General features: G+C 36.8%; 1 protein-coding gene across 1 annotated transcript in view; it reads left to right on the top strand.

Moving 5' to 3' along the window:
* HDAC9 (histone deacetylase 9) overlaps positions 1–12,456 on the top strand; it is a 642,497-nt gene that overhangs the window by 481,900 nt on the left and 148,141 nt on the right. Inside the window, exon 17 of the mRNA XM_067562102.1 lies at positions 8,398–8,518. Within this exon, the coding sequence (XP_067418203.1) occupies positions 8,398–8,518 (121 nt within the window). The remainder of the gene's footprint in view (positions 1–8,397; positions 8,519–12,456) is intronic.

Here is a 12,456-nt window from a genome sequence, read left to right as displayed (position 1 = left end):
GATTTGTAGTTACATGTTCTCTGCAGCAAAGAAGCTGACATTGCTAAACAGTAAACTGTGTCGAATCTTGGAAAGGCAGCACCTCTAATGTGGTGTAAATTGATTGTGAGGTATATGTGCCACATGCCTGAGATACATTATAATTCAATAGTCCAATAGTTTTCTGGAACCCATGAAGTTCCAACAGCATATCTCATTACACTCCTGGAGACTGCTGTTACTGCTCATATTACAGATGCACCTAAACTGAAACCCTGAATCCTGACACTCCCAATTTTTGGGAAAGCTTGGATTTGGATAGAAACTTTATGAGTGGCCTCTATCTAATCCTAAATCTTGGATCTGAACACCTCCAAAACAGTGGGAAATTTGGATCTGAAACTTTGTGGTTCAGACCCATGCTAGAAAATGTACAGAAGAAGACAACTGGCATGTTAATATGTTACATTAAGCTACAACAAGCAAAAATAATCAGAGAGGTATCTAAAAGAAAAATACCTTATTGTTTACAAACACTATTAGGACAGCTGCCATAATAGTTGGGTGGTCTACATGGTTTCCTTTCTTTTGTATATACTATTATGTAAATCATTAAGGGACAGATTCAGATGCCCTTACTCTGATTTGTAGCACTTTACTTCACAAGTCATTCAACTGACTAGTACTCAATATAAGCAAGGGTGAGATAATCAGACCCCCCAAATATTTTACAGGTCTGAATAGAATTAAAGGTAGAAAAAATGTTATATTTTTATCATGTGTAATATTAGGCCAAAATAATCTTTTTTCATATTAAATATTTAAGATTTTCCCCTACCACTCAGTTATTTTACAAATTAAAATGTAGCCTTTCAGATCTTGTAGGATCCTGTAATTTTGCAGGAGCTTTGTGGAAACAAAGGATTTTAAATCAAGTCACATTCAACTAATTTCCTCCTCCTGTGTGTTTGGAAGAAAACATTTTGAGAAGGCTTATGATTTTACAAATGGCCTTTCATAGCTTGTTGTATATTCATGTTTAATTATTTGAAAGAAAATGGCTTCCTTGTTGAAAATATTCAAAATTTGTTACTTTAATGGTTCCATTGTAAAAATAGCCTTTTCATACAATAAAGTGAAATCTGAGGGATACAAGTTTGAGGTGCTTTGTTCGGTGGATGTAGGGAAGTGCACATTGCTGGTGTTTGTCTTGAGCTTGTTATCTGGCTAAAGAAAGGATTTCATTTGACAGTTCAATCTGTCTTTTACCTTTCTTGAACTCTAAGGCCCAGTTTCAGCAAAGCATCTTATGCACATACTTAGCATTAAGCGTATGCTTAAGTCTTACCTTATTTAACAGAGCATTTGCAGCATTGGGCTACCCCCTAGACATTTTAGCTGTTCATATAAAGATTTGCAAGAATATTTTGTTTAATGAAGATGGTGAGTTTTTTGTTTGTTTTTTACTCCTTCTACTTTGTTTTTACTCCAAAATGGCTGGATCATTTTCCCATCAACTTAAAGAAAATAATAATTCCCATTCAGCCCATGACCAACCCATGAAAATATTAGTTTGAATAGTGAGATTTAAAAAGTTATTAGTGACTGAAAACAAAGGATTAGAACGGAATAATTTATATAGCCTTTACCATACTGGGGACTTTAATTTGTGTATAAAACATGGATGTAATATTTTCATATAAGATGAGCTGTTGCTTGTACAAAGGTACCTGTCTGCCAAAGGTCTACTAGCATAGGATAACCAAGTAAGTGTCATGTGATACAGCAGAACAGGGCAACTAAAAGGTGCAGAGTACTACCTAGATTAGATTTTGCTGCTAGATTGGATTTTGCAATTTTATCCTAAGTAAAGGGTGTTGTGATAATTGGGCCTACGAATTTACCCTAAGTATGAGCGCAACTGTGAGAAGTGAGTGAAAGTTTGTAAAATGTCACAGTAACCTATAGCAATAAATGTTGATGGGAAACGGTGCAAAAGGGAGCCTTTTGGAGTCTTAAAAGAAAAGACTTTTGGGGGAAAGTGAAGAAGAAGAAGTTGTCTGCCAGCAACCATTGCTTCACCATCATGGCTGCCACCCCTACCATCTCCTGGGACACTGGGATCTTCTGTAACACCATTGGGTCTCTGTCATTCTCACCCTGAAAGATGTCCTGACCATGCCGGACCAGAGAGATAGATGCAGATCACATCATCACCTCCACCGGGTTTGGCTAAATCCTGAACCATACCAGGGATACGAGACTTTGTCACTGCCGCTCTTCGAGTGTAATTTTTCTTCCCCACTGTGAATCAAGGCACCCCTGTATTCACACCCTACACACTACTGCAAGGATATTTGTACAAAATATGCCATGTGAGGTATCATTTGAAACCTAATAACAGACTGGTCAGTAATATCATTGTAAAATGTATGTAACCATGTCATATGTAAAGTTATGAATTCTCTCTGTGTGATGTTACTAGAACATGTTTAAAACCAGATGGCCTAGCCTAGGTAAAAGTAATAAACAGGTTTGTCATGGACAAAGGAATGTGGGTTGACCTCAGTTTACATATTAGCAATAAACAAAGCCATCAAGCTAAATCAGCAGGGGTTATCCTGAGACTGAACTCGAGAGACAGAGAATTAGCATTGCTCCTGCATCGCAGAGTGACACGGGAGATTGACTCGCAAGGAAGCCTTCCTGACTTTTAGGACAAAGACGATTCCTTTGGAATATAAGGGTTAAAGACAGACTCCATCTTCATCTGGCACCTGAGGAGACAAAGAAACCTAGCACCTTGTGTTCCCTGTATTGGGTCCTGGTCAGCCACGCAAAGTTAGGTCTTAGTCATTAGAAAGCGCATTTTTACTTTTGTTCATTTGTAACCCGTTCTAGCTTCAATCCCTTCTACATGGTATCACTTAACCTATGTCCTATAGTTAATAAACTTGATTTATTTTTACTATAATCCAGTTCAGTGCTGTGTCTGAATTGAAGGGATTGTTCACTCCAGTTAAAATGATAAACTGTACTTTTTTTCTTTAAAGGATCAACGAACATTATTACTTCTCTGAGTGTTCCAGGAGAGGGCTGGAAACATCCAGGCAGATGATGTTGGGGTCACCCTGCAAGTAGTCATCTAGGCTGCTGGAGACCGGGGTGGGGCTGTTGTGTTGTAGGCAGCCTGTTGGGGTCAGAGTGCTGAACCAGGGCTGCATAGCACTCAGACATTCAGGGAACTACATGCCTGTCTGCTAGCTATTGGCATCCAGGCTGTGAGCCCAGCTATGGAGTATTTAAAGGCACCTGGGGTTACAGGGCAGGCTGTGACACAACCTCTCACTGGTCTAGGTTGCACCCCAAAACATTACACCCACCTTATTTCTTCTCTTTTCTTTCCTTTTCCATTTGTCTTCTGTCTAGTAAGAGTCTGAGGGCAGGTCTACACTACCGCTTAAGTTGCTCTAACTTACATCGCCCAGGGTTGTGAAAAAGAGGCCTCCCCCCCTCCCCCCGAGCAACGTAAGTTACAGCAACCTAAGTACTGTCCATTCCAGCACTATGTCGGTGGGAGATGCTCTCCCGCTGACATAACTTCCACCTCTTGTGGAAGTAGAGTAGTTATGCCTATGTGAGAGCGCTGTCCTGTCGGCATAGAGTGTCTTCACCAGACACGCTACAGCAGCACAGCCGCATCGGTGCAGCTGCACCGATGTTGCGCGTCTAAGGTAAACCTGCCCTCACTCAGTTGGCCAAGACTGTATATATTGCAACGTTGCTGTCAAAAGAGGCAGTTAAAAGAAGCAATTCCCTAAACAGCCAGGTGTTGGTACAAATTTGCCAGTTTTCAGAGTAGCTAATACATGCATGTGTTTATTCCAGCAGTGAGGTTGCAAGTCAAAGTCTACACAAGAGACAGAAGCTGCATTTTTTATCTTTACTATTCTTTTCTATCCCCTTTTGTGTATGTTTGTCTTGTTTTGTCTTCTAGGAAACAGGATTGGATTTTAACAACAGCTCCAGCCCATCTCATCTAACTTTTTCTCTTTTTCCCCTAAAGAACAATTACTACCATTTAAGAGGCTGTCAGACTAGCATTATTTTGCTTCCAAAGAGACTCTACAGCTAAAGGGAAAGGAAACAAGGGATGTTGTTAAAATGAAAGCCTTACTTAACACTTCTCATTTCAAATACTTTAGCTTTCTGTATCTTTAATAAAAAGTTAAAACGATTTTTAATAGTGTATTTGCCCATGGTACTAAGCAGGCTAAGATTTCTATATACCAAACCCCAAACTTTGTTTAAAACTCTTGAATGTTGGACAGTGACAGGGACACTTTTAACTCTTTGTCCCCATATAGTCCATCAAAATTAATATCCTCAGGGCAGTGCATAATTGTGCTGCCTTAGGCACCAGAACAGTGACTGAATTGTGACTGAGCAAATATTGGTTTGATTCCTGCTTTCCACTTGCTCCAGGGTGGGGAATAAGTTGTACCAACTCTTTTGCTGGCACAGAAGAGTACATCCCCAAATGTACTGGCTGAGCTGCATGGCTGGCACATGGGTGGAGGAAGAGAGTAGAGACAAGACTCCAGCTACTTCCTCCACCCCTACAGGGGCTGGGGAATAGTGATCCAGCATCGGCTGCTCACACACCACGTTGTGGCCTACAGTGCTTTCACAGGGGATTAAGGAGATGTTTTATGCCCTCTCCTGCTGCCTTACTGGGTGTTTTGGTCAGTTCATGAGCTCTAACTTAAGTTAAAGAAGCCTGAGGCTCCCAGATTATTTTTATTGAACTTTGAACAAAAGATTCCTTCTTCTTAGTCTCTCTTTAAGTCTAAAGAAGATGCAAAAGACATGGCTGGAGGTAAGAGAGTTATAGGCCATCAGGAGGGAAATCTGTATGGGGACTTCAAAAACAACTCAAAAACTTTTTAATGACATGATACTGAAAGACCAGGAAAGATGGAAAGAACATGTATTTGTGTGCATGTGTTTTTAAGAGAAAGATACATACACACACGCACACACACATACATATTCCTTTGTGCTAACTGGGCAACAGGTCCATTTAGTGTGTGTGTTTTTTAAAAAACAGAATTTAACCACTGTGAGAAATCCCAGGAAAGTGGAAAAAATCTATGAAGACCTTTAGTTTGCTTGTTTATTTGCATGTTTGCAGACTAGAGAGCCTAATGGAATTTTAGAGAAAGTAGATCCCTACTTATAACTGTAATAAATGAAAAGCTTATATTGAGAGAGTTGAGTGATAAATATTGTTTAATCCATGTTATCAATTATTTTTAGTTTAATATGATGGAGAAGATGAAGGCCTCTCCAGTTCTGACAGGTATAACTTGTAGGTTCTAGAGTGGTCATTTCCTAGTACCCAACTTCAATATTTTACTCCCCCGACATATGCATGCCTCCAAGCTGATGTCAGTGAGAGAACTGCCTGTGATGGGGAAGGAGAATATTATGGAGTTCAGAGAAGAGAAGTTTGCCCTTACTATGGATCTACCTCAAAATGAGGCCTTTCGGGTTCTCCATAACACCAAACCAATGCAATCCATGTGTTCTGCTACATTATTTCTAATACCCTAACAAAAGTGTATCATGATTTTATGCTTTTACTATATTTTACCAAAGGTTTAGATACTCCTAGGGCCAATCAGAACTAATTAGGACATTGGCCATATCTCAGACCTTGAAAGTATTAGTGGAAACAGATAAAGCTGTTCGAATCCCTCCGTTTATCCCCCCCAACAAATAAATATATGTATGTTTACCTAAAGATATGGAAATGCATACATTTTACTGTCTGACATCTTGTGGCCCATGAGGGCTGGAAACGTTTTGCACCACTGGAAAAACTGAGTCTCCAAATTGTATAATGGGGTTACAGCTTATATAACTCATATAACACTGGTAGGTCCTGATATATTGGACCTAGAATTCATGACATTGTGACTCGAGTCCTGAGTAGTTGGAGTTTTGGTACTATGGAATCTGGCTTTCGAGGCAAAAAGGTTATGACAATTAATAACAAAAAAACCCAAACCCTAACCGTCTTAAATATTTCTAAAATAGTTTTTCTATAATGTATGGACTTCTCTGCATGAACATTTAGTTAGCAGCAAGCAGGGGTATAAATCTACCCTGCATTTGCCTGGTGCACACTAACTGTGTGAAACATGCTGACACTCACTAACAGTTCTTTAGTGTGCTATGGTCTAGTCCCCTTTCAAAGTGGAGTAGATCAAAATGCACTAAGGAACTGTTAGTGTATGGCAGTGCGTCCACACGGACAGTTATTGCATGGCAGCCTGATGTGAGGTGGATTTATACCCAAGCTAGCCGCAGACTAAATGTTAATGTGGACATGTAATCTATGTGAATGACCATGCAGTACAAGGGGTTTATGGGCATTTATATCAGATGACCTGCATATTGCACTCTGGCCTTTGTCACTTGTGACTAATGCAGCTGGTCCAAGCTCATTCTGATAAAACATTGACACCACATCTACTTATCTATCTGATTAGAAAAATATTTGTAGCTGACCTAAGAACTATCTTTCCCTCCCTAGAGAATTGTGTACATATATTGTGAAACAATTGATAGAAACATATACAATTTTTAGAGAGAATGGATGAATGAACAAATGTTACCAATCACCGCACTGATGAAGAAAAAATATTTTGACTCCTTGAAGAAACATAATGTGCTGATTTTGATTGTGGAACTGTGTGTCTAAAGGATGTGAATGTGCTGCTACAAAGTTTAATTTGAAACTGGGAGAGGCCTGGAGAACTTGGAGATCAAAAAAGTACTTAGTCATTTAGTCCTTGGATTTTTCTCCTTAAAAGTTTATTTTCTGCTGCTGTGTCCAGTCTAGTTTTAAACTATCCAACAAATAGGACTTCCACCACTTCCCTTGGGAGACTAGCCCACAGTGCACTAGGTCTAACTGTTAGGGATTTTTTTCTGATTATTCAGTAAAAATTGCCTTTGCTTAACTTAGTGTAAATTATGCTGTCTGGTTGGACCACCCTAGACAACTCCTTTTCCTCAATACTTGCTCTCTGCAAATATATGAAATTGTTGCATTTGTGCCATGGTGAAGAGAGGAGAAGAGTTTAGTGTTTTGTGGTGTCTGTATGTGAGGTTATATAATGAGTGCTAGGAAGTTACCTCCTGGAAAAAAAAATTCCTGAATGGAATTTATCCAAAAGAAGAGTCATCCAAAGCTTGGAAGTATATACTTTGAAAAATGATTCCATGAAAATAGCACGGGGGGTTACATGTGAGTTTCATGTCTATTTACTTATATACAGACCATATTTGATGGGGGTAGATCTTCAGCCTGAGTTCTGAAAGTTTGCACAAGCTGAGGATTTGACCCATGTTGTGTCTAATTGCCAACACAGCAAATCAAACCTAGGATTTTTAAATTGAGCTGTTTTCTTTCTCCTTCTACAACAATAAAGATATTGCAACCAGAATTTTGTTAGCAACTCTGTTGATTGTGCATGAACCAGAATAAAATCCATTTCACTCTGCTCTAGCTGTATGGGCTTTGTGCAGTACTAACATGAGTAGAAAGCAGTAAATGCTTATCTACGTCAGTGTAGTAAGCAAATATGACTAAATACACACAGGAAGCAGATCTGTTGAGTAAGCAAGTGTCATTTTTACAGGTTTTTTTTAACTGACTGTACTTTAATGGAGTTAGAAGAATAGTCCTTGAAGTTTAACAATGCTGTAGGGGAAGGGTAAAGGCTGGGGAAGTATTTAAAGGGCCAAACTCCAGTTAGAATAGGTAAGGAAGCAATAAATAAAAATAGGCAGCAAATGAATCTGAGTCTGGCAGAATGAAACTCTAGGGAGACCAACCCTAAATTCAAGAAAAAAAGTTCTTTTAGCTTACTTAAAATGTATTACCTTTATTTTTTCCTTCCTGGAAGAATAAATTGATACCATAATAGTGACACTAACAAAACGTAGTGATCTTTATTTAAAAACTCATCTGTGGCTTACAGGTGTGAATAAACTGTTTTCTTTAATACAGAGATGTTCAAATTGGACTGGGTACTATAGAAAACACATCTATGTTGTTTCCTAACTCTTATTTGATTGAAAGAAAAGGGAGAGAGAGATTCTTTTTTCTATTATGTGAAATGCTGTATTTTGCTAAATATAAGACTTAACCACAGCATTTGTGATAAACCACACATGCATTTGTTTTTCATCTAGTATTACTTTAATAAACAAATCAGTGTCACATTCCTGCATGACGCAATTTCAACCCATTATTAATCATACTAAATGTTATTTTGGACCTTTACTTTTTTCCCCCTAAATATTGTCAGTGGAATATTGTAGGCCTCTGCTGTTTTCTTTCAGCGAATTCGAGGTCGAAAAGCCAGTCTGGAGGAAATACAGCTGGTTCACTCTGAACATCATTCACTGCTGTATGGCACCAGCCCCCTGAACAGACAGAAGCTGGACCCCAGGAAACTCCTAGGTCTGTACAGGCCTCTATTCTACTGAGAACAGCACATTCCAGCACTGTCATTAGTCATAGCTGGTGTCAGTTTAAAATACTTGGCAAGCAGTGTGACAAAAATTCACTTTTTCCAAATGCATTGCTAAGTGAAATGAGAATGTTACAATGGAAGCCAATATAGATTAGTAAAATGCACTGGCTGGAAAACAGCAATAGAAGTTTCCTCACATTTGCTTTTATATCATTTTAATGTTAACTCTTTAAGTCATTTCCACCAGTAACTATGGAAATTTGGAATGCAATAGATCTTCTATTTCTTTATGTCCTTGATCGAAAAATAAGAGTTAAAAATACACTTGCTTGTCAAAATTGTTCTTCTGCTGTTCTCATTCATTTTATTTAATCTTTATTTCAGCCATGCTGAGTATAGATACTATACATCAGATTTTGCTACTAACTGAACTTTGTGTAAGTGTGTACTATGCAGTGTATAGTATCTTTGCAGTAACATAATATCATATTTAAAGTATTAAATGGTTTTAATGGATATGCAAAATAAAAAAAGCCATCAGCACTGATGTGTCTCAAGAATTATATTAAGATGCATTGTCAGTGCTGAGCATATGCGTTAATATTAGGAACAGTAGTGTTAGATTCCAATCGCAAATAAATAACGCACAAGGCAATGTGACTTGACTAACCTACATTAGTGAATGTTGCCTTATACATCCCAGCATATTACATTTACCATTACATTTCTTAGCTACTTTTATTTCCCCCTGCTTAAAACATGGACCTTTGTATTTATAACACATGCCTTCCCACCAGAAGCTTTTTTTTCAGAGATTCACTAGTAACTATTTCTACAACTACACTAAAATGGAACAGTTATTTTGCTATGGTAAACTGTGATGCTAATAGTTTCTTCAGTAATACTGATAAACTGCTTCTGCAGTGAGGCACTAGAATAGATCAAGAAAAACACAATGATCCCAGTCCTTTTTATGAGCGTTTATATTTTTTATTAAGCAAGGTCCATGGGATGTCAAAGTTAAAAAACAATGACAATTTGATACAGCTGGTCAGGAACTGTCCATGGGAAATTCTGACATTTAGGAAATAAATTGGTCCAAGTTGGGATGAAATCCAAAATTTTAAAATTTCACACAAAACAAAAATTCCAAAAATAAATGAAATATTTCATTTAAACTTTATCATTTTGATTAACTTTGTTTTGACTTTTATTTTGTATTAGCTATAATATGTTATATACACACAATGTTAAAAATATAATAAGTTTAGGCTTGGCAGAATTTGATTTTTACTTTTTTATAATTTTGATGGATTATATCAATATTTATTTTTAAGCTTTTTTATTTTTATTTATTTAAATTTTCACAATTACACTAAATTATGGGGAGAGTCACAGTGGAGGGGTCACACAATAATTATTTAATGACAATAGATGTTGAGATTCAAAAAGTTAATGCTTTATAACCGTTAAAACACAAATTGTCAGCATCACGTCAAAATATACAAAGTAAATATCTTTAAATCAAATTCTAATACAGTCTCAAGCATCATTTTTCTTACTTTGTCCATCTGTAATTTTCAATTATTATTGATGGAAATATGTTTTCTTAGATTTGTGAGTGTACAGTGAAATCAGTGTTTATTAACATTCACTGAAAAAATGTAATCCTTACAAGCTTTAATATAATGAAATATAATTAATTAATATATAAAAGTCAAAGCAAAATAAATTGAAATTATAAAGTCTAAGTGAAATATTTCCCATTGATAATTTCATTGAAATCAATAAATTCCTGCAAAACATTTAAATTTCAACAAAACAGCATTTTTTGGACTGAAAACTGTTCTGTCGAAAATGTTTTGACCAGTTCTACAATTTGGCGTTCAGTATTAACACAAAGGAAAGGTAAAGATTGACAAAATCAAACACTCTTTGGTTCCCCAACTCCACCCAACATGGACGCATAGTATGAAAGTTTTCAGTGGAACACCCAGATGCTAGGTCTGTAGAAACAACAGATTTATATTTCATGAAACTGTTTTATATTTAGAAATACTTAAATCTTTCTTTGTAGCTTAAAAATAAAAAAAGAAGTGGCTCAGAGAGCTAGTGTTAAAAGTAACTTATGGGTGATGCGGTAAATGTAGTGTGAGAAACTTAATACTTACTAATTAAGTGCGTGTTTTACAAATTACACATTAAAGCCCCAATTCAGGAAAACATCTATCTTCAAAAAGGATGCTTAGCCACATGCTTATGTCCTGAAAAATCAATTGGATTTAAGCACATGGTTATAGGTAAGCAGGTGCTTAAGTGCTTTTGTTAATAAGGATGGATTTATACACATGGTTATATTTTTCCTGAATCAGGGCCTGAGAGTTCAGTTACTACAAATGACCATTTTACAAATTATGTAACTTTTTGCACTATTAAAAAGTTAAGCTTTTGATTACTCATATTTCACTACAATGTGTTAACATGACATGTTGCATTACAGCTTGATGTGATGCAAATTAATATAGGAGATGATGTGCCATATTACATTATGGTTTAATGTGAGAGGATACAACATTTCAAACCTCTTTTAATGAGCAAAAATGCAGAACAATCAGTAACTTTCATGGAGATTCTACAAGTTCTACAAGTTTTGTGAATTTTTTTCTCTCCCCCATTATGAGAACATTTCTAAAAAAGTAAGTTTCCAATGATCACAGATTTGTAAATATAAAAAATATGCTGTCAGCTCATATGCTTCATTTAAAGTGGAACAAAAATACATATTCAGATAGCATGTTACAATTTCAGTGCATTCGTATATGATCACTATCCTCTTCAATACTGAGTGTTTATATTGGAAAACAGCTAAGGTCCCCAAACTTCCCTTGTGTTCTGCAAACTTTCATATAGTATTACTAGATTGTCCATCTTTCCACGAGGTAATCTTTTTCTGCCAACTCTTCTTTTGCTCACCAAAGCCTCAATCCTGTATTGTGAATCACTCATGCGAACTGCAGCGCCCATATGGATTGCTGTCCTGGCACTTAACTTTGCATCATACCCTCTCCTCCAAACAGTTTCCTTTGTATAAAAGTTCACCAAAAAATCCTTTTCTTTGTGAACTGACAAATCAGAAAAGGGAACCTTTGTGATTCTCCTATTTTAATATTCCTTTATTTATGCTCTATATTGTATCCATGACTAATAGAGCAGACCATTGTAACACCATGTCCCTCAGATCTTCTCCTGTTGGTCATTGTCTTCAAGTGTGCAGCTCTCAGTCTTACAAGACCTTCCCTGATGCAAGTTTGAAGAACTTATTGTGAAGTTTTCACTCTTCTACCTTATTTGGTATATTCAATCCCATTTTTTTCTTTGATACATTTTGTGAAAAAGCAAGCACGAGGCATTTGCCAAGTACTTTTGAATTGTTTCCAAATATGATTAGGGTCTCTTGAATTGTCTCATTTTGAACATTTTTTACTGCAGGTTTTTGGTTTTGGTTTTTGGTTTCTTTTTGTTTTGTCAAGGAAGCTGGAGGGTCTTTCATTGCTATGAGGATCCTTAGGTGACCGTCCTACTCCCTCTTAGCTAAACCTTTTCATACTGTTCTTTCAAAGAGATCTTGATGTTTTTCCTGTTCTGTTATCACTTTGCTATCTGCCTCTCTGAGGATTGTGCAATAGGGAGTGAGTGTTTCTGGTAAATGTCTTGATGTGTTGAAAAGACTTTGTACATATTTTCCCCTGTGTCGATACTTCAGTGTTGAATACTATCTGTTGATGGATTTCTATGTCTTGCTTCACCATCTGCTCTCTTCTTGTGATATTTCCTATACGCAACTAGCAGTGAGCTATCCGAGATTTCATTTTTCCCTCTCATGTTCCATCAGTTAGCCACTGGATTTAAATTTTTTTTCTAGTTA

This window comes from Emydura macquarii, unplaced genomic scaffold (genome assembly GCF_026122565.2).
Source record: "Emydura macquarii macquarii isolate MOO-44397 ecotype Brisbane River unplaced genomic scaffold, CSIRO-AGI_Emac_v2 contig_2422, whole genome shotgun sequence".
Taxonomy (NCBI): Eukaryota; Metazoa; Chordata; order Testudines; family Chelidae; genus Emydura; species Emydura macquarii.
The sequence above is the reverse complement of the archived record's forward strand: the minus strand, read 5'-3'. Positions and strand labels throughout refer to the sequence as shown.